The 21,668-nt window shown below is 48.5% G+C and overlaps 1 protein-coding gene across 3 annotated transcripts in view; it reads left to right on the forward strand.

The window, feature by feature from the left end:
- DOCK9 (dedicator of cytokinesis 9) overlaps positions 1-21,668 on the forward strand; it is a 185,468-nt gene that overhangs the window by 65,077 nt on the left and 98,723 nt on the right. For all 3 annotated transcript variants that reach the window (XM_012723213.1, XM_012723211.1, XM_012723212.1), the window contains exons 3-7: positions 9,382-9,471; positions 12,370-12,452; positions 14,581-14,650; positions 16,325-16,420; positions 17,264-17,398. In XM_012723213.1, the coding sequence (XP_012578667.1) occupies positions 9,382-9,471; positions 12,370-12,452; positions 14,581-14,650; positions 16,325-16,420; positions 17,264-17,398 (474 nt within the window). The remainder of the gene's footprint in view (positions 1-9,381; positions 9,472-12,369; positions 12,453-14,580; positions 14,651-16,324; positions 16,421-17,263; positions 17,399-21,668) is intronic.

Here is a 21,668-nt window from a genome sequence, read left to right on the forward strand (position 1 = left end):
CTGAGGGCAGGCCGCAGTTCCATCGCTGTGGTGGAGCTTAGGGTATCAACCTCGATGCCCAGACACAGGTGAAGAAATGCAAGGTAAGCTGGTATCCCAAGACAGGTGGGTATGTCTGTATTCTTTCTAGAATCCACTCTCTTTTCTTATCACTTGTAGCAGGAAGCTTTTATTATTTTCTCCCCACGTAGAAAATGAAATCTATCAGAGTAGCACTCCGTAGCTGTCGGTTTTTCATGTCAAACTATAGTTTTTGAAAATTCTTTGCTTTTGCCAAATTCTTATAACTGGGAGGCATCTGGGAGCTCAGTCAGGGCAAAGAAGAGAGGACACACACTGCTAGCATGAGAAGGCAGAACACAAGTCGATTCTGGGCCTCAGAGAAAAGGAAAATCTACATTCGGGCCTCAGAGTTATCAGATGCCGCTGGCCTTGCTTCTCCATTTGCATGAAACTGCCCCAGTTCCTCTCGCAGGAGAGAGTCCTGCTGCCCACCACACCCCTCCCCTTCCCACCAGGTGCCGGGAACCTGGGGCCTGCTGAGTGCACCCTGCTGGGTTAAAGCAGCTGCCATCAGCTGCACCCTCAAGTGTTCGTGGGGACCCAGAGGGACAATTAAGGAAGCTCACGGGGGGTCTGCTGATGTCAGAAGTGCTCGAACCAGGACTTCCATCTGCTTGGCATTTTATCTGCAAAACCTCACGTCTGCTCTGCTCTGTTCCAAACGAGGACTTTGGAGGATGTCCCGGGGCTGAAATGCTGCTCTGACAAGATCAGGCTGGAGGAGGTGGGAGGGTGGAGGTGGAGGTGGTGCACATGGAGGAGAGGGTGGGCAGCAGTGACCAACCCTGGGGCCACGTCTGGTTTTCTGGGTGCCCCCTGACCTCAGAGGAGCAGTGGTGCTGAAGAGTTGATTGAAAACAAGCTTCTCTACAGTACCAAACATAAACCAAGAAACAAAAACGACAAGCAAGCTCTGCAAAAAATGGACAAACCTGGTCATTACGCTGAACGCCTGGCTGACGTGGAGCTCACTGCGCTCACTGCACTTGCAGGGGAAGGTCCGGGAGATTTCCGTGACCCTCAGGTCTAGTGAGAGGGGTAGATGGGACGCTGCCTTAGCAATCAGGTGTTCTATAGGGACGGGGCTCCCTGGGCTCACCTGTTGCACTCTGTCATCAGAAACCCCAAGTGATGGTGCAGCTGCATAGAGCAATCCCCATTTTCCACATTCGCTCGGGGAGCATGTCTGTCACGCTAGGTGCTGGGCAGGCAGAGACGGGTCCCACAGCCCTGGGCCCTCAGCCTGGTGGTGGCCAGCGAAGCTTCTGTGAGTTCAGCACACAGAGACTTGCATGTGGAGGGCAGTGGGGGGCCCTGGGGCCATCTGTGGAAGGGCCTCAGGGAACCAGGAGTACCCACGTGCTAGCAGATGGGTAGAGGCAGGAGTAGAATCTGGAAAGGTCATCAGGGCTGGTCAGGGAAGGCCTCAGGTCATCCTGAGCTGGCCTTTATTGCGGGGCGGCCAGGCACCGGAGTCTGAATTGTGGCAGGGTGCCGTCAGGGGGGTCTTAGGAAGATGTGGGTGGTGCAGAGAAGGGATCAAAGGGCAGGTGGAGGGAGGTGGCCTGCCAGGTGGGGGGTGCTGCACTGTGGCTCCTACGTTGCTGAGGGAACGTGCACTCAGGCAGCCCCTGGTGACCTCAGCTCAGTGGCCTCGGGCAGACAGTTAAGGGTGCGAGCTGAGGCCACGTGCTGGCGCCAGTGAAGACACGCTGTTGGGGAGAGGCAGAGAGCTGCCCGCTGCTCTGCCCAGGTGCATTGTTCCTGGAGAGCTGTTTATTCGCTGCGTCTCTCCAGAAACCTAAATGCATTTCCTTCCGCAACCCTTGTCTTGGTCTCGGTTTCGTTCATTTTCTTAATGATTAGTGAATTGAGCATTGATAGCCCTCAGGCAACTAAGCCATGAACTTGGACGTGTGTGACTTTAATAGCTCTCAGTGGTCAACCACTGAGGTGGCATCACAGGAGGGTGGGGAGACAACTCTAGGCCTGTGCTGAGTTCCAGCCCAGCCTTGCTGGGCACCGAGTCCTCTCCAAAGCCAGGCATCTGCCTGGGACCAAATGCCTCTGCAGGGCAAGTGGAAAGTTCCATCACCACGGTGCTCAGTAGACCCCAGCAATTGCCGGCATTGACTCGCCGATCCAGAACACTTGCTGCGGATGTGAGCGCATCCGTAGGGTGTTGCCCGCCAGTGCCAGAGGGACCTAACTCCCTGGACGCGTGAGGAGCCCGCGGTCTGGCTCAGGCCCAGAGGCCCAAGGACCAGCACAGCCCTCCACCCACCTCCCCAGGAAGACCCACCCGGGTGCTCACTTCGTGTTAGTGTTTATCCACTTGGCCCTGGGGACTGTTGCCTGTGGTGCTCAGTAACACTCAGCCCTGGCTTGCTGGTCTGTGCAGCAGCCGGGCCAGGCCCGAGGACCCTGCCTGGGAGGAACTTTACTGTGCGCCTGGCTTTGCGTTTGGCCACGGCCGTGTCTGAGTTCCAACTCTCGCCCAGAGCTGGCCCCTGCCCTGTTCCAGAGCTGCCTGTCTCCTGGCATATCTAACCACCATTTGGCCAGTACTTGAGAAGATCTGACGGGACAGTTCTGCTAAGTAAGGGTAAATGCACACAGGCACAGATGTGCCCATGAGCTTACAGACAGAGTTCTGCCTGCCGAGCGAGACCCACCCCTTCCAGGCCGAGGGCGCCTTGGGAGTTGACCAGGCCCCGATCAGCCAGGTTTCTCTGTCCAGCAGGTGGCCGGTAGGCCGCAGGGCCAGTCTTGGAGGTCAGACAGCCGGCGCCCAGGGAGTGTCCCTGCACCCCTCATTCTGCAACCCCACGTCCACCGACCTCCTCTGGAAGCAGCTTTCTTCCCGCCTCTCACTGTCTGGGCTGGTGCAGCCGCCTGGCCTCTCCTCTCTGCTCGGGACACCCAGGCCGCCACCTCTCCTTTCAAAGCCCATGCTCCTTCTGGGCTGCCCTTGATGTTTGTTTTTCTGTCTGGGGAGGACGCGCCAGCCAGTGCTCCTTGCAACATCTGTGGCCCATCAGCACAGCTGGCTGGGGTGCAGCCCACCCACTCTCTGGGATAGTGTCTGCAGCTCATTGTTCATGGGCCCAGGGGAGGGGTACGCCTTGTGTCTCAGTCTCTTCATCAAAACCCTATAAAACAGGGCATTTCCAAGCTGCGGGACGCATGCTTGCTCAGGCACTTGGTTCACTTTCAGATGTCCCCAGCAGAAATGAAGAGGCTGGTTTGGGTGTCGTTGAATGCCCATCGTAAAAAAATCAAAAAATCCAGTGCGAAGCGGACCCAGAGGCCTGGGCATGAAAGGTGACATCCTCGGGGCTGTTTACTTAAGTCTGAAGAGTGCATCTTTGCTTGTTTTAATCCAACAATTCCTTCCCTTCAAACACAGAGGGTTGCGGTAAGATGATGCTGCGCCTCGGATAGAGTTTCCATCTTTTTTCTGGATGTGTTTTATGTTTTAGTTTCTCACAAAGCAATTCATAGCACTCAGTTAAGAAAACATTTGGGAGAGACTTAGAACCCCATGTTCACAGGACTGTGGAATGTTTAAGCCACAAAGTGAACCCGGAGAACCGAGAAAGCTAAACCTTCGCCCCAGACCATGCAGCTAAGTGAAGGCAGCTTTCAGGCGAGAACTCAGGTTTCCTGGCTCCTGATTCAGATCTTTCCAGGGTCTGTTCTCAAATTCTTCTCTAGGAAGCTGAGTGAAATCCCATGCTTCTCCTCGCTTGTGGGTTGAAACAAGAGCTTCTTAGTTCCCCGGGTCAGTGAATGGAGGAGCATTTGTTAGACACTGGTGTGGGGGAGACCCAGCCCTGGGTAGGTTGGGGTTCTGACCTTCTATAGGAGAGAAGGGTCCTGAGGTGGAGCCTAAGATACAGGATCCTGCAGGCCCTGGGGGGTGGGAGCAGTTGAGGGGCGGGTGGGGTTGGGAGCCCAGGGCAGGGAGCACCAGGAAGTTCCAGTGTTGGCCCAGGTGAGGAGACCTGTCTCTCTGTCTGGCCCCTGCCCACCTGGGCCGAGCTTCCTGACAGGGCTTTTGGCCAGTCAAGTGACCTCACAGAGAAACAAAAGAAAGCGAGCATTCTTGAAATGAAAAAAAGTGAAGTTGTCACTCTAAACTAGACTTGGAGATAGTTTGATTCTTCTTTGTATATTTGGTTCGGAGGGCAACTGATTCCATGAAAATAAGGGTCCCGCAGCTGCCTGGGAATCTCAGGGGTCTGTGGGTCACTGCAGGAGGCCGTTAGCAGGAGACTCCACCCTTCTCTGTGTTATCGTCCTAAGCTGCCCCTTTCAGTCACTCCTGTAAGGTCTGGAATCCCCTGATAAGATTCCTGTCCATACTTGTCCAAGGTATTTAGGATTTCTGGATGCCTTTTGACACACTTAACCTAAGTAATGGCACTGATCAAAAGGAATTTAGACTATTACGCAGCTAGACGCGAACTGTATTTTTAATGTACGTTTTGTGCTGTGAGGTTTCTCTCTGCTTGTGTGAGATGCTGGCTGTGTCCAGAGTCAACCTACAGATCATAACATCCTGCAGAGCTTCCTGCTGGAACAGCTCTTCACCTTTTGCAGATGTAGACAGCTCCACAGTAGAAAGCTGCTAAGCTGTCTTAGTCAAATAGAAATAATTTATCTCTAAGCAAAATGGGACTGATATTCTTTGACTGTCTGCCATGATCCTGGTTTATAGAAAGGGAATACAGACTTGTTTTTTTTTTTTTTAAGATTTATTTATTCATATAGAACTGGGGTACAGGCCAGAGATGTGGTGGGTGAGAGGCTTCACCAGGGACAGAGTGGGGAGCAGAACAGGCAGATCAACGAAGTACACTGCTGAGAGGAGCAGCGGGCGAGTCAGGAGAGGTCTGCCTCGCCATGTGGATTTCCACCCCCCCACCCCCCACCCCCCGCAAGCGGGGATTGAACTCATGCGGAAGTGGCTTAAGCTTCTTAGTGCAGTGCTTTAACCTGCTGTGCCACCAGGGAGGGCCCTCCAGACTTGTTTTTTTAACAGGGATGTGATCTTAACATAGAGAAGAGTAGACAAAAATGCTGCAACCGTGAGAAAAAGAGAGTTGAGCTGATATTTGGAGAAGGCCTGTCAGTTTGTTGAGTATAAATCTCTTGGTATTGATTTGGACTCTGTTATATGCCAGATAATAAAATAAAGCAATTTAGTGCAAATCAATTTGACTTATAGTATTACACAGATTTGATTTATAGTATTACTTTAATACATAACATCTATGGAGAAATTGAAGAAGAGCACTCACTGATGGTACAGTCTTCACTTGCCCGTCTCCATAATGGGCCAGAGAACTTTTTGTAGTGATAGAAAAATATAGACACGCAGGTAGTGGGTGACATGGGGAGGTTCCTTTTTCTGTCTCCATTGACTGTTTTACTCATTCATTCCTGCAACACTTATTGTGTACTTAGCATAAAGATACAAGTAGAAGACAGAGCTGCTGTACTTAAACTCATCCGCAGTCTGGTAAGAGAAGGACAAATTCTGTGGGAGAGTTTTGGGTAATGACCTCAGAGACTGATCAGCCCCCAGTCAGGGCCTCTGAGAGCTCGTGAGAAATTGATGGGCTATGGACTCAGACCTAATATCCTGGTATCGACGCGTGATTGTGAAAGCCTGGCTGACTGGTTTCAGTATGTCCTGTGCCATCCTATCTGTGAAAGGTCAGGCCTCTCTTTAATGATTAAAGTTGTTTTATTTTTAAAACAAAAGCCTAATGACACTGATTCATGAGAATGGAAAAGATCCATTTCCTATTATTTTTTCTCACCTTAAAGGGGTGTTTGGAAAAGTGTCACATAATTAAACCCTCCTGAGTTGAGAACTCCACTGGGAAGACCTTGTAATAAGTGTTCGTTCTTCCTTGTGCTGTGATGAGAAGTGGCTGGAAATGACCCTAAGTCCTACTTCTTGATATGAGCCATTTCAGAGAAGTAAAGATAATTAGTTTCAAAAAGCTTGATAGACCCAAATAGAGCAAGGTTAGATTACAGGAAGTAGAGGTCTGGAATGCACCCTTCTTTTAAGCACGCACAGTTCCCTAACAATTCCTCTTCACTGATACACTTACTTGGTAACAGTTTTGACGGACTCTGCTGTAAACTAGGTATTGCTTTGTAGCTTGTTGAACAGATGCCACTTTCCCTGTGCGCTGGCGTCTACCTGTGTGTTTCATGGGAGCAAGAGTATGGTCAGAGTCACCTGTTGTGGTATTGACAGAGAAGCCAGACTCAGCCTACAAGCCAAAGGAATTAATAATTCACCTTTGTAGGACTGAGTTGGAGAGCAAATTCCTCCCTTTCCGTCCTGCTGAATAAGGGGAACTTATTCTTCTAAAGATAGAATGTAAGATTAATTTTAAAGATGGACATGGTACAAGTAAAGAATAGTTACAGGTGAAGCAGACACATTAGAGAAAATATATATGGGAACTGGAACTATGTTATGCACAAAATATCTGCCCTGGAGGCCTTGATCTGTGCTGGAGGGGAGAATGTAAGATTGGGCTTCAAGCTTCCTCTAGCTGAAAGAAGAAGAGAAATAGCCAGATAGTCCCTGGAGGATCCCCAATGAGTAATTAGCCAAGGAGAGCCAACAGGGTAGATTCTTTCAGCAAATGTTTTCGTGTATGGTGTATATGTGCGTGTGTTTATACTGGAGTAAGATTAGTTGACATCACTACAGAGGTATCAGTTTCTCACCTCAGCAGCTGTATATATCACCCATAGACACCCCCCCACACACACACAGTGTTTATTCACCAACCCCCCACCCACTATTGGGCCCTCTCTCCCTTTTTCTCCTCTGGTCACTGCCATATTGTTGTTGCAAATGGCAAGGTTTTTTCACGACCGAGTAGTACTCCATTGTGTGTGTAGACAACATCTGCTTAAGCCACTCATCTTTGTCAGGCATTTGGTTCACTTCCAGATCTTGTGAGCAGTGCTGCTGTGAATATAGAGCACCTGTATACTTTTAAGTTAGTGCTTTCACTAAATACCCAGAAGTGGGATTGCTGGATCATGTGGTTGTTCTCTTTTTCACTTTTAGAGGAACCTCCTTACTGTTTTCCATAGTGGCTGCACCAACTGGCACTCAAAAAAAAGTGCACAAGGTGACTTACTACACATCCTCACTAACATCTATTATGTTTTCAAAAATACTTATTTATTTATTTATGGATATAAGAACCTGGTATAAACCAGAGATGCGAGGGGTGAGAGAATTGACCAGAGAGTAAGGAGCAGGACAGGTGGATCTACTGAAATACATTGCTGAGGGGAGCAGTGGACAAGACAGAAAAGATCTGCTGTGCCATGTGGGTCAGCTCCCTGGCTGAGAATTGACCTCCTGCTGCAGTGGCTGACGATAGCTTGATATGGCTGTGTCTTTAACCCCTGTGCCTCCAGGGACACTCAACATTTACTGTTTCTTGGCTTTTTGATAAACACCATTCTTACAGCTGTCTGGTGAAATCCCAGTGTGGCTTTGATCTGCATTTTCCTGATGAGAAATGATGTAGAACACCTGTCACTATTTGGACATGCACTGCGTCTTTGGACAAAGGACTGTTCAGATCTGCCTGTTTCTTAATCAAGTTGTATTTTTTGTGTTGTTGGAGTGTGGGGGTTGTTATATATATACGTAGGCTGTTTTTATACGATCTCTTAATAGTCTCCAGGGATTACAGTTCATGGGAGGAAATCTCGAACAATCTTTTCTGAAGTCCAAAGGCTAGTTTCCTCATTAGAAACTGCACCCCCTTCCAGACGGGCGCTGGGGCAGCTGTGCCAGTGAGAAAGGCAGGAGGATTTTCTCTCTTACAATAAGCGTGTAAGCCTCGGGGAACAACAATAGTTGTGGTGTCCCGTTGTGCTCAGCTGTATGGCCTAGCACCTCTGCCTGGCCAGCTGCCTTGCTCTCAGCACTGGGTGTGGGAAGCAAACCAGAACCACAAAGAAGGTGATGCAGCGTTGAATGTGGTGAGGGCTAGACGGCGGGATGGTGCTCAAGGCCTCTGAATTGTGCACTCAATAATGGTTAAGAGGGTGAATTTTATGTTGCCTAGTTTGTTTTTTTATTGAACGTTCACGTGGCTTTAGCACAGAAGTTATATTTCCTGCAGTCTTAAAAAAGACAGTAATTAGATAACTTATATAGTGCAGAATAATTGTTTGGTTTTAATTAGAGGTGTCTCATCTTGAATAGATTGATAGTTTATGCATCTGCAAATGGGAGAAATAATAACATCTACTTTGTAAGTTGGTGTATTAATATGGAAACTTACTTAAAACAGCCTAAATTTTTACAATGACCCCAATTATTACTTCCTCTGCCATCTGAATTTTGGAAATAGAACTCACCCATCTCTCATGCGTATCTAGTATTTATCTACTTTTTCTTTCTACAGGGCAACTTCTTAATAACCTGATTCTCAATGATAAAGACACCATTAAAAAAATAGTAAAATAGTTTCTTCTTACATCATTTTGTGCCTTTTTCCATCTCAGTTGTAATACCCGTGTTCTCCCATCACCAGATCACCTGTGTGCCATCACCACAGTCCAGTGCATTTCCCTCCCCCTACAATTTTTGATCCCATTCCCCACTCCACCCCTGTAAAATGTCTCTGGTATACAGTTGTTCATTATTATTATTATTTTTTTCTCGCCTGATCCTTTATACTCCTGCTATGAGTGAAACCATCTGGTATTTTTCCTTTTCTTTCTGGCTTATCTCACTCAGCATGATCTTTTCCAGCTCCATCCATGTTGCTGCAAGAGGCATGAGTTAATCTTTTTTGGTTGCTGAGTAATACTCCATTGTGTCTATGGACCACATCTTTCTAATCCAGTCATCTACTTTTGGGCATTTGGGCTGTTTCCATGTCTTTCCAATTGTAAATAAAGCAGCAATAACATGGGGGCACAGGTAGAGACACCATTTTAACACACCCACTTTAATAACACCCATGTATGCACATCCACACGGGCAGTGAAGGCCAGTGAAAGCAACATCCTGTGATTAGACTGGGCCCTCAGAAAGGAGTTCTGCCTCACCTGGGGAACAGAAAGGCTCTCTGGAGAGAGGAGGGGTCGCTGGGTCCCAGATCCCCAAAGGCAGGAGCCGTTGTCTTGCCGAAGGGGGTAACGGGAAGCTGTACCTGCTGGCGAGACTGCTGACCTGGGTGACTCTGAGGCCCAGCTGGTGCTGTGCCGGCATCTGTAACCAAGCCCGCCCTGCGCTTCCCCCCGCAGACAGCCATCCTGAGGAGGCAGGGCCGCTACAGGTGTTCCACCGTCCCCGCGAAGGCCCAGGAGGAGGCTCAGAGCTTGTTTGTTACAGAGGTAAGGTGCCTTCCACAGCAAGTCACGTGTCACCTTAAAGCCATTCTCTCTACTCCGCTCTCCCCCTTCAATTTCAATGAATGCGTCAGAGAGACAATGACCTGTGAATACTGGAGCTAAAATATGGAGAAAGTGGGACTTGGGCAGAAATGTCAACAGATAGTTTCTGATGACTAGACGTGAGTTCTGCAGAATTTATCTCATCGGGTTGGAACAAGGGCTAACTTGTATGAATGAACTCACTGGGAAGTGCTGGCTGAGGCTTCGTTATTGATGCGGTCTGAATGGAGACACAGCACACGCATTTGTGCATTCACTGGCTTCGCTTGCACGTGCGTACTTGGAAGTTAGCGTCAGGACTGGGCCCCACCCAGGAAGCGCAGGTGAGAGGGAGCAGAGCCAGGCTCCCGGTCCGTGTCTGATTACGGCTGCTCTTGCCTGAACATGACCATTACCTTGAGGACGAAAGAGAAATTGCTGCATTTATGTTGCTTGGTTTCTTCCACCTTGGAGATTCTTGTTTCTTCTTCCAGGTAGGAGGTAAGTATGAAGTCATTATATGTTTTGATTTTGTTCCTTGAAATGCTCTTTTATTGAACAGAGTATTCCCCCTTACCTGTGACCACTTTCCCATGACAGCTCAGCTCAGATACTTACTGTCATGCCTTTTGCTGAAAAATGTGCTAGCTCGTATTTTAAAGCATGGGGCAAAAGTATTAATAAGTCATTCAAGTCTCCCAATTGAATAAAAATTGTGGGTTTTGAGGGCCAGCTTTCCATTCAGTTCTTAAACCCCTGCAGGTTGTGCAATCACAGTTCTGTCCTGTGAGGTCTGAGCCAACAGCCAACCCTCTTGGGACCTTTCCGCCAGGGTGGGGTGGACCAGCACTTCCTCTCCAGCCTCTGGTCCAGAGGAGAATGACCTAATGTTTTTAAAAAAACAACAACTGCAGAAACTTTTCAGTTTAACGCCACAATATTATTGAATTTCACAAGATAGAAAGTCAGATCTGAAATCAGGTGGTCGGTCCCCTCACTTTTTGGCACTATAGCGCTCTAGCTGCTGATTTCAGATGAACCCACAGTCTCCTAGGCTTTCTCCGGCCCCTGAGGATGGGGGTGCTTTGCCTCATTCTGTACTTCTGCCTGGGATTTGGCTGCAGCCATGTGGACCTGTAGCAGTGGCTTATTAAAACACAGAATCTGGATTCTGAACTGGTAGACTATGTGGTTTTCCTTATTTCAAATATTTAAGTTATCATTACCTTTTGTACCCATTTTGCCTAAGATATTAAAAATTAGAGTATTTGGGTATTCTGTTCATAAATGCACTGACTATATTATATAGGTCTCTGCTTATTTTTATTTATGCATATGCTTATTTATAGGCCCTGATTACTTTTTAATCAGGCAGGTACATTGTATACATCAGAGTGGTTGTAACATGGTGCAACTGAACCTGGCTTTAGTTGCAGGGTTTGGTGAAAGAACACCAGAGCCACTGCTGTTTCTGATTTGGCTTCAGAACAAAGAGAATAGGGTCATGTCCTCAGGACTGAGTCATGCACAGTCAGACTTGACTTAGCTGAGCTGATGGGCCAGCAACAGTAGTAGGAGAATCCACAGCTACAGATAATTCTGAAATCATGCTGGTTTGGGGATGTAATTTTGAGTGTGGCTGTCTGGTGTTGTCATTGTAAAGATGTCGTGGAAAAACTTTTACATCATCTGTTAGAATAAGAGTATTTGCAATAATTTGTAACTACATAGCAAAGAAACTGAAAGTGGGCAGCTTCCACCTCTTTCTCTGTTCTTTTCCCTTTGCTACTTATGATTCCACTTCCAGAATATAACATAAAAAACTTGCACTACCCTCCTGTACAGCCTGGCCAGTTAACTGCTTATCACAGTGCTGGCAGGAAGGAAGCACTTACGGGTGTTGCTGTAATTACGTTCGTGACTTGTAGGATGAAGGGGGCTTAGCTGCAGGAGGTCTGAGCCGGCCTGAAACAGGTAACAAGGCCGGCAGGTAAATGCTGACTTGAAGTGAGCTGATTAGAGACTGCTCTTGAAGACAGTAACAGCCAGGATCACGGGCATGAGGTATAGGACATCAATGTATTTAGCACCAATGTCTTCACCCGTGAACTCATGCCTACCAGCATGGTAATGAAATCAAAGGCTTCATGTATTGATTTAGATTATTCACATTTGATAATCTGACGGTCCCATGATGCTTTTGGAGCTGCTCTGGGGGTCCGCAGGAGCACCCTGGGCCCCGAGCAGAGGGCTTCGGGCTGGGCCTTGAGTCTGGCACATGGGGCGGTGGCCGAATGCAGCTCAGCGCAGCATCCCTGGGTGGGCCCTCTGCTCAGTGCCTCCTGTTCACTCATGCACAGGCACCCCAGGGGAGAGGCCCTGGAGCCCCTGAGAATTGGGGCTCCCTTCGCATCACCTCACTCTGTCCCTTATGAATAGGAAGAACAGTGAGGACAGCTTAATTTGAGCGAACAGAACAAGCTGCGATCTGAGAGAACAGCACTGAAGGGTCTTCTGGCTCACGCTTGCTGTCACTTTCATGTTCTAGTAAAAACTGCGGCCTCGCTAAGAACAAGTGTTTCTGAGTCAGAAATAGCACTTTGTGTGAAGTCTGTTTTCAGAACCAGAATGATGGAAACTTAAAGCGGGCCTTCTCCCAAGGGGGATATTTCAGTGGTTCTTAAGTTTCACAGGGATGTCTGATGCTGGAATTTCAGACATGGGTGGTTTGGGAGAGAAATGTTTTTGATGTTTGTGTGGTTGTGCCTTCTTGAACCCAAATGTTCCCTAAAAGTCTTCATGATTCTTTGTTCTTTTCTTCTTATACCCTTTATTTTTTCAATCCCCCTCCTCCTCTAGTGCATCAAAACCTACAACTCTGACTGGCATCTTGTCAACTACAAATATGAGGATTATTCGGAGGAATTTCGCCAGCTTCCCAAGTGAGTAAATGGTCAGACCACAGGGCAGGCACAAACAGGGAAATTCCTTGAGTTGAAATACTTAAGGAGCAAAATAACTGCATCTGTAGCCAGAGAACCCGGAGTCCAGGCCACGACGGTTTAGGGGGCCTGTGACGATCCAACCTGCCCTACGACTGGGGGCGCCTGGGGTGGTATAAAAACATGGCTGGCTTGATTATGCCCCTTCTGTCTTTTCAGGGTACCCATGATAAAACCCAAACCGGTGAGATTTTTTTCAGTGAGAAATAGAAAACTAAGAAAATGCAAGTGCACTGAACGATGTATATTTCACCTTAAAAATAACACCTTGTGGCCCTCCCTGGTGGTGCAGCGGGTTAAAGCACTGCACTGAGAGGCTAAACCCACTTCCGCATGAGTTCAATTCCCGCCTGCCCCGGAGGTGACCACACGGCGCGGCAGACCTCTCCTGACCCGCCCGCTGCTCCCCTCAGCAGTGGACTTCATCGATCTGCCTGTTCTGCTCCCCACTCTGTCTCTGGTGAAGCCTCTCACCGCCCCTGCACCTCTGACCTGTACCCCAGTTCTGTATGTACAAATAAATAAATAAATCTTAAAAAAAAAAATAACACCGTGAACAGACCAAAGCAATCAATTTTAGGTTAAAGACTGTAAATCAGAGAACATGCATTTCCCCCCCAAGATGTCTACCTCCTTTCACGTATTAAGCTGTTCTAGAAAACCACAAAGCAAGTGCACTTTAGGCTGATTTGTGGTCTGACCTGGAGGCCTCCCCTCCTGAAACGGTGCGTCCTGAAAGGATGCAGTTGGCGAGCTGGGAGTTGGTTATGCAAGTCGGAAGCAAGCGTTTCCAAAGGAGCTCACTCTCACCAAGTGGAAAGTTGACTTGAAGCGCAGGGTGTAATCTCGTGCTGGTTGCAGCTCTGAGTTTGGAGCCATTCACACTATTCTCACAAGACTGGGCTGTTTGTTTTTGCTATTTGTGTGGTTCAGCCACGCCTCAGGCGTGTTCAGCCAGCTTCCCCATCGCCTGGTGTTGAACGGCAGCCGAGAACACGCCCTGGAGCTTTATCTTCTCCAGATGGGTTGAGAACATCTAGCTTTACACTCACCCAGTAGTCCCCTGGGCATTCTTGAATTCTCCCCGTGGGATCGGACTAGCTTTGTTTCATAGAGAGCCTCCTGCAGGCTGCTCTTGAGGCACAAAGGGCACAGAATGAGGTGGAGGGCACTCACCGTGCAACATATTTTCCAAAAAAAAAAAAAAAAAAAGATTTATTTATTTATATATACAGAATTGGGGGCACAGGCCAGAAGTGTGGAGGATGAAAGGCAGAGTGGGAGCAGAACAGGCAGATGGACGAAGTACACTGCTGAGGGGAGCAGTGGGCAGGTCAGGAGAGGTCTGCCGCGCCATGCGGGTCACCCCCCTGGCTGGGATCGAACTCCTGCTGTAGGGGCGGCAATAGCTTCATAGTGCTGCGCTTTAACCGTTGTGCCACCAGGGAGGCCCTGTGCAACATACTTTTTACTGCTGGTTTGGTCACTAAAAAGAGTTTCCAATTATCACGCGCATAAGCGGGGAAGTAAACTTGAGCACAAGAGCATGAGACACCGGAAAGCCTCAGTGTCTTCATCTACTACCTGGTCTTTACCCCCACCTGTGAAGGAGCACAGGGCGCCACACAGGTGAGGCAGCCATTGCCGAGCCCAGCACAAATCGCTGCTAAGACATGCTGGTGGGCGTGCTGCATTGTAGTTGTGATGTCGTCAGCGTCACATCGGGCTCCAGTCCCTTGAGATGCTTTGATCCCATTTTCCCTTTTCTCTCATAAACATCACATTAACAGTTATTCGGCCCAAGTCTTTGGTGATCAGAAACGGTCCCGTTTTAATGCTCCTGACTCCCAAAGAGTCATGCCACCCCTTCTCCCTAGCTTTCGGGGGCTCCCTGACTATGGCTCATCTGCATGGAAAAGTAAGTCTGGGATTGTTCTCTCTCTCTCCCTGGTGATCCACCTTTTGGTTGGTTAAATGCTGGTTCCTCTGAGGGAAGAAGAAATGTACTGTCTGTTCAGGGATTATTACCTAGGGAATTATAAAAGAAGTTTCTTTCTTCTTTTTGAAGCAAAGTGGTCAAGTTGGATAAACTTCCAGTTCATGTCTATGAAGTTGACGAGGAGGTCGACAAAGACGAGGTAGGACCCGGGCGCACAGCTGAAACTTGATTTATTTTGCAGATGTAGAGAGTAATTAGAAAATGATCAACATGTAACTGAACCAAGAATTGGAATGATCCTTGAAAGACTATTGTCTGAATGATTGCAGTGAGGTCTCTGTTTCGACTTGACTACAGAGCATGGCATGTTCTAGGCCTGTTTATTTGTTCTGAGAGCATTTTCCAAGGCCAGGATAAGATTTGGCTACAGTTAGAAGATAGCAAGATGACTTAGACCTTCAGTTTAGGTTGTTTGTCAATAGGATATCTTGAAACAAAGTGGAGACCAGTAGATTTCAGATGAGTGTTTCTCCAGTGAAGGCTTCCAAAGAAGCATATTGTACCCAGAGCTCTGACTTGAACATGTTCAGGCCTCAACAATTGGAGTGATGGTTATGACTAGAAACATGGGTGAAGAGAACAGGGCATTAAAGTGACCCCGTCACAGTGCCCAGTTAGTGCCCTGACCCTGCAGTCCTCATTCTCCCCATTCGGCGCTGGGTGCCACTGTGAGTTCAGGGGTTTTATTTCCAACTCCCTCCCTCCAAATTGTCAGCTAAGTTACAACTGCAGTAACTTGTGTGTGCTAATTATGTTCATGGGAGCAAATGGTTTTAGAAACCACTTTTAAAGTATTCTGGGAAAAGCAAGTGGCCATTCAAAATGAGAAACAAGATATTAAGAACTTGATAGGATGAATAGTAAGAAGAGGACCATTTGGAATCTTGCATGGAAAGGCACAACTACATGGAAAATGCTAGCAGTAATAGCCCTAGTAGGAATAAAATGCTGGTGGTAGTAACGTCCCATCATTGATACGGACATGGTCAAAGTCAGAGCCTAAGTGGCTTCCCACACTGCTCTTTGTAACTGGAGGTCAACCCATGAGCTGGACACTTCCCGCTGATGGCCCCCGCCCCACGGTGCTACTGAAATGTGCATGGGGCACAGCCTTCAGGGGGCAAACGACCATCACTGGGAGCAGGCTTGGTGCACTGGGCTGTGCCTTTGGCGTGCATAGCTCATCTGTCTGCTTATTGTTCTGTGTAGAAATGTATCCCTTAATTTTAGCAGCAGCTGGCCCCACCATGCCACCTCCGTAAACTAGATGGGGTCAGGACTTCATCCCTTCACTCTTCTGGCTGTTTCACCTCTCCTGTCTCACCCTCCACCCTCCTGCCTCTCTTTCCAACATTTTCTCTCCTCGCTCTCTTGTCTTCCACTTCCTTCCTTTCTCTAGTCACCTTTCCCTGAACTAAGCCTCTGGGAAGTTTTCCAGGAATTTGCTTTTGTCCCTCCAGCTAGGGAGGGGAGATGGGAGTGTAACTTGAAAACATTTTTCCTGAAAACAGGCGAGACCTTGCAGCTTGAGTGGGCAGTTGTGGAATGCACTCATTAGACACTGAAGCAAAGGGCCGGGCTGGACCCTTTGTTTCAGTGTCTAATGAGTGCATTCCACAACGTGGCCTTCTAATGGCGAAGCGTTTCCAGAGAACTAGGCTGCTGCCAACTTTGACCATTCAGGGGACTGTAAATTGGCTGGTGGGTGTGAGGGGCAGGTGGTGAAGCTGACCCCAGAAGAGTGGTTCTCCCACCGGCGCAGCTCACAGCGCCTGGCGCGTGTGGGCCATAACCGGTGTCTCCTCTCTCCCAGGACGCCGCCTCCCTGGGCTCGCAGAAGGGCGGCATCACCAAGCACGGGTGGCTGTACAAAGGCAACATGAACAGCGCTATAAGCGTGACCATGCGGGTAAGAGGCCCAGCGCCTGCCTTCACCCCTCCCAACCCTGCTTGCTCTGGCTCTTGAGAATAGTGTTCAGGAGGAGCGGGCTTGCTGTTTTCCTGACAAAGGTGACTCTGTCTGGTTCGACATCTTCCTAGTCATGCCCGGCCGAGGGCACGACCCCGGTCACCCTCTGACCACAAGCCCGCAAGCCCAGATGGCCCACAGCTACAGTCGTGGCTGCTGTCTGGTCTCTGCCTCACCCAAAGAGGTGACACCTGTACCCCGGGCTGAGCCTCAGTGCTTTCGCGCAGCTCCACGCCACACTCGAGTGACTCAAACATGAACAGGGACAGGACAGTGATGGCGCCGGGCGGGCTGCAAGGGCAGTAGTAAAGCCATGTGCAAGAGTGTGCAGGAGCCGAGGGGCGCGATGAGCCACAGTAGAAAGGACAGAAGGTGCTGGGGTGGGGCAGAGGCCCACAGCGGAGGGCGGCGCTGCAGGAGAGGCTGAGTCTGGTGGGGCTGCTGGAAATGGCTCCAATGCGCCTCTGCCCTGTGGGCAGGACACTCCAGGCTGCGAGCGGCTTCCTGAGCCTCTGCATGGCAGCCCGACGGGACCCCTGGGCACTGCTTTGGGTGGTTACGTAAAGTCTCAAATTCTCTGGGCGAGCTGCAGGGTCCGTGGCTGGAAGGAGAGCCTGGCAGGTGAGCGGCAGAGCGGCTTCTCCCTCGCCCGCGGACGGGCGTTGGCCAGGCGGGACTCGCTTTGGGGAGCACGGAACGGCTTGTGCCCTATTTAGTGAGTTGTCCAGAGAGGTCGCGTCTCTGCCCCTCCTGTAATGAATGCTGTGTGTGTTTTTCTCCCAGTCGTTTAAAAGACGGTTTTTCCACCTCATACAACTTGGTGATGGATCCTACAATTTGAATTTTTACAAAGATGAGAAGATCTCCAAGGAGCCGAAAGGATCGATATTTCTGGATTCCTGTATGGGTGTGGTTCAGGTAAACGTGAGTTTCACCATCAAGTTTTCTAATGTGTGAAAGGCCTGCCTGTGGATGAGCAGATTGCCAAAAGATACAACATTTAAGTTTAAAGGGAGCAAAATCTTGCCTTTCATCCTTTAAGAAGGCAGCAGGTAGATGATAGATGAAGAATTGTGTTGGGTGGGCATGAGGCACTGCTTGATCTTGGGTAGACTTATCTGAAGTTTCTTACTCTACAAAATTCGGGTGATGATGATGATGTTTCCTCGGGTGGGGAAATGAGAGGACTGGCTGTGGTGCACTGGGAGCTGTTTAGGACAGTTCTTTGCATCTCAGTGATTTTTGCTGTTGCTCACCAGCACCCGACCGTGCCTAGTACTATTTGGTCTCTTCTGGAGATGGCAGTTCAGAGCCAGCCTGAGGTCACATCCCTGTCCCACCACTTGTCAGGGATGCGAGCTTGGAGGTCCTCTGGAGCCTGTCTGTGCCTCATTGGTTAGGCAGGGAGAGTGATGATCCCAGATTTGGCTACTGAGAGGACTGATCACTGCAGGTAATGAAGTTACAGCCGTGCTGTCGCCGGGGATGCAATCAGCCAACTTTAGACACTTGTTAAAGCATTGCTGGCATTGTGGAGTTATTCTTGAAAATTATTTTTAATTATGCATAATACGTGAATTATTGACATTATTAAAAATCAGTCAATACAGATAAACTGTAAGTCCCCATTGGCCCACCAGTGGGGGAGCAGCTTCCACACTTTCAGTCTTGTCTTAGAAGGCAGATCACCCGTTTCCCCACCTGTCTGTCTGACCTCCCACTTGGCGATCTGTCCACCCACCCACCCATCCATTCACCCACCCACCCACTTTCCAGGAAGGTCTAGGGAAGCACTTGCAGGGCTTCATAAAACACAGGACAGAAAACAGTTAAAGTGAATCTGAAAGCAGAAAGATGGAGAAGGAATCTGGGTAGGGAGGAGACGAGGTAAAGTCCAGCTGAGAAAAAGCATATGTCAGAAAACCTCACACCTGCTCCTGCTGGCCCCACGCTGGACGGGGCGCAAATACCCACTCTGTTGCTCAGTGCACATCACGCACAGGCACAGACAATCCAATTAGTCAGAAGCTGCCCCAGAAGCCCAGAATGAAGACCATTCAGGCGTTCTCCTGGGGGTCTCACAGAGATGGCCCTGTGCAATGAATGAAGAGTCTCCTTGACGACGCCACACAGTTGACGCAGTCACCAGTATCAGCATTTGCTCTTACAGTGACCCAGTGTTGGCTCATGGCACGAGCCCTGAGCTCGGCTCCACTGCAGTGGTTCTGAGGGGCCGGGGTGAAGGCTAGAGACGCAGTGCTCCGGTCTGCCCCTCGGGGATGGTGTTTCTCTGTGTACATGCTTGCTTGACGTTGAGTTGCAGGCTCACCCAAGCAATCCATTCATTTTGATTGCACATCAAGCAGTGCACAAAGGTGTTGCTAGAGGCACCTGCATCACTGATCCCCACCCATTCTGTACTCCTCTCACATGTCATTTCCAACTTTTCATTATATTGAGTGCACTTTCCTACCTATTTTGAGAGACGAGAGTCCATGCGTCTTCATTCATCAGAGGTGGACATGCTGTGGTGTTAGATGGCATCACAGTCCCTGTAACCCAGTGTGTTCTCGGCCTCTTCAAAGTTGCCCTTTGCCTGTTGGACTTCCTGTTCTGGCATCCTCTGTCTTCTTTCTCCTTTGGTAGCTTACCAAGAAATCGGGCATAAAATGCTAATTTTGTGAGAGTTACCGTACCAACGTGTATTTTATTTTTGCATGGATACTTGATCGATAGTTTGGCTGGGTATAGACATTCTAGGTGAAATTTACCTTAGAATTTGAAAACATTTCAGTATTTTCTAGATGCTGGTACTATCTTGGGATCTGATGTTATTCTTATATCCTGTTCCTCTCTTTATCTCCACTGACCTAAAATTCAAGTTATTGTGCCTTGATTTTGACATTTTTGGTAAACTTTGTGTATACACACACACACACACATCATGAATGTATTCTATGAATTTTTTCTAAGTTTGGGTCTCTTTTATCTCTTGTGCTAGATCTCTGTTTTCTTTCTGGAAATTCTGCCCTGCCTGTTCCAGCCATATGGGTCAGGGAGACTGTAGTGCTTTGTTTGGGTTCCCTTTACCTCAGCCACAGGTCAGAGCTAGCCTTCAGGTGGGAAGCTGAGGTGATTGATGGTAGACTCATTTATTCCCTGCTGTTGGGGATCAGACGCCTACCTGCCCTGTTTTTCATCTCTTGCCTGGCTTTCTAGTAGTTATGCTGGGAGAGCAAGCCCAGATTTGTACTTCACTGCAGTGGAGGGTGGGGTCCAAGCTCTGCCGCCTGCAGGGGCCAACCAGTGCCCAAATAAAAGGATGGTGAGGATGTTGGGGACCATGACAAACTGTAGCCCAGGTGGCCCGATTGGAAGGAAGCAGCTGCTCTCAGCTGTAACTGGTGCTGCCAGATCATCATCTGGTTTTTCAAAACAAATTTTAAAAGACACAACATTTAGCTCAATATTGTTGCTTTAAATTATTGTAATGACTTTTAAAGCAAATGAAAATCACTCCACAGGGCTCCTCCACCCACTTTTCAGAACACAGGAAAATATGTTTGAGCCTTCCATCAAGATGATGCCAATACTTTTTGCTTACCGAAAATTATTTTGCATCGATTGCTGATTTGCCTGTGGCTCTCCCTCAGGTAGTAACCCAGTCTCAGCTGAAAGCTTCAGAGGCAGAAAACACATGATCTCTGAGCCTGCTTTCCTGAGAGCGTGAAGTAGGAGGGCCAGGCGAACTGGTCAGTGTGTTGACTCCTGTGGTGGTCAGTTCCCAAGAGTTTTCTTTGTACTCTCAGGTGGGAGAACTTTTGAGTTGCCTTTTAGTTGAATTTTCTGGCACTGACTTTAAAAAAGTGCTTAAAGCAAAACTGAAATATGTTTGGCAACCTCATTTGGACAGCAGGAAGCACTTACTCTTGTTTTTATAACAGTCTTCGGCATGGGGTAGCTGCCCTCTCCCGCGGTATGTTTCACCTAAACTTTAGAATCTAAGGCTCTCACTTCAGTGGCTGTCTGCTTTCAAGTTTATTTTGAGATGTGGCTGATGGCATTTTGCTTTTAGTGACTTGTATTCCAGACTTCAACTTTTGAGTAATTCACCTTTATCCATATCTGTTTGTAAGCTAAATTCTAAATGTTGCAGTTCAAGTGTTATTGTTGTTGTTGTTGTTTTCCTTTTAAGTGTTGCTTTTGGACATTGTGGGGGGAAAAGTTGATTAATGTGGAGAGCTTAAAGAAAGGCCTAAACTAAAATTTTAAAGTAGAATCCAATGAAATGAATCTAATTTTGAGGCTGAAGCCCTAAAACCTTGCTAGAACTGTGAGGCTTTACTTACATTACCTTGTAGGTAGGAAGCTCAGAAGGAAGAATAACTTAGGATCGAAGTCTGCTAGCCTTTCTCCATGCCCATCCCTTAATGCACATGGGCCGTTGGTTTTGAACTTTGAGCCAGACACCCTCTCGAGACCATAGAGCCCAGAGACCTGAGAGAAGCCTGTGGACATTGTGGCCAGGTCCCTTTGGGGCTCATGAAGGATGAGGAAATTTTACCTTCAAAACTGTGATGCACACATTACTTCTTTAAAAAAAAATAATAATAAAAAGGGGCTGGAAATACTATGCAGCGATCAAAAAGATAAACCCATGCTATCCGTGGGAACATGGATGGAAGGCTTTATGCTGCACAAAGGAGGAAAAGACAAATTTCGGGTGGTTTCACTTACATGTGGAATATAGGGAAACTGAACACAGGGTCAGGAAAGAGCCAAAACAAGCAGGCAAACCTGCAGGGGCATCCTGCAGAGGAGAGGCGGGCAGGGAAGAGCACTGGGGCTGAGGCGATGGGTCCCGGGTGCTGTAGTGGTGGGAGAAGTGCAGGGGCCACACCTGAGGTGATCGAATCCTGCCCAAAAAGGAACAATGATGTTAGAAAAGAAAAGAAAAGAAGAGGAGAGGAGAGGAGAGGAGAGGAGAGGAGAGGAGCTAGGAATCTCTGCACTGTAGTTTCCATTACACTGGAGGGGAAAGAGGACACGTAAAATGAATGTGTAAAATATGTGTCAAACGTGAAAATAAAGCTACGGAGAAGGCCACGAAGGGAGGCAGGGAGGCCGGCCTCTGGGGGGAGGACGGAGAAGGCCACGAGGGGAGGCAGGGAGGCCGGCCTCTGGGGGG

This window comes from Condylura cristata, unplaced genomic scaffold, assembly GCF_000260355.1.
Source record: "Condylura cristata isolate star-nosed mole 26May11 unplaced genomic scaffold, ConCri1.0 scaffold00010, whole genome shotgun sequence".
Classification (NCBI taxonomy): domain Eukaryota; kingdom Metazoa; phylum Chordata; class Mammalia; order Eulipotyphla; family Talpidae; genus Condylura; species Condylura cristata.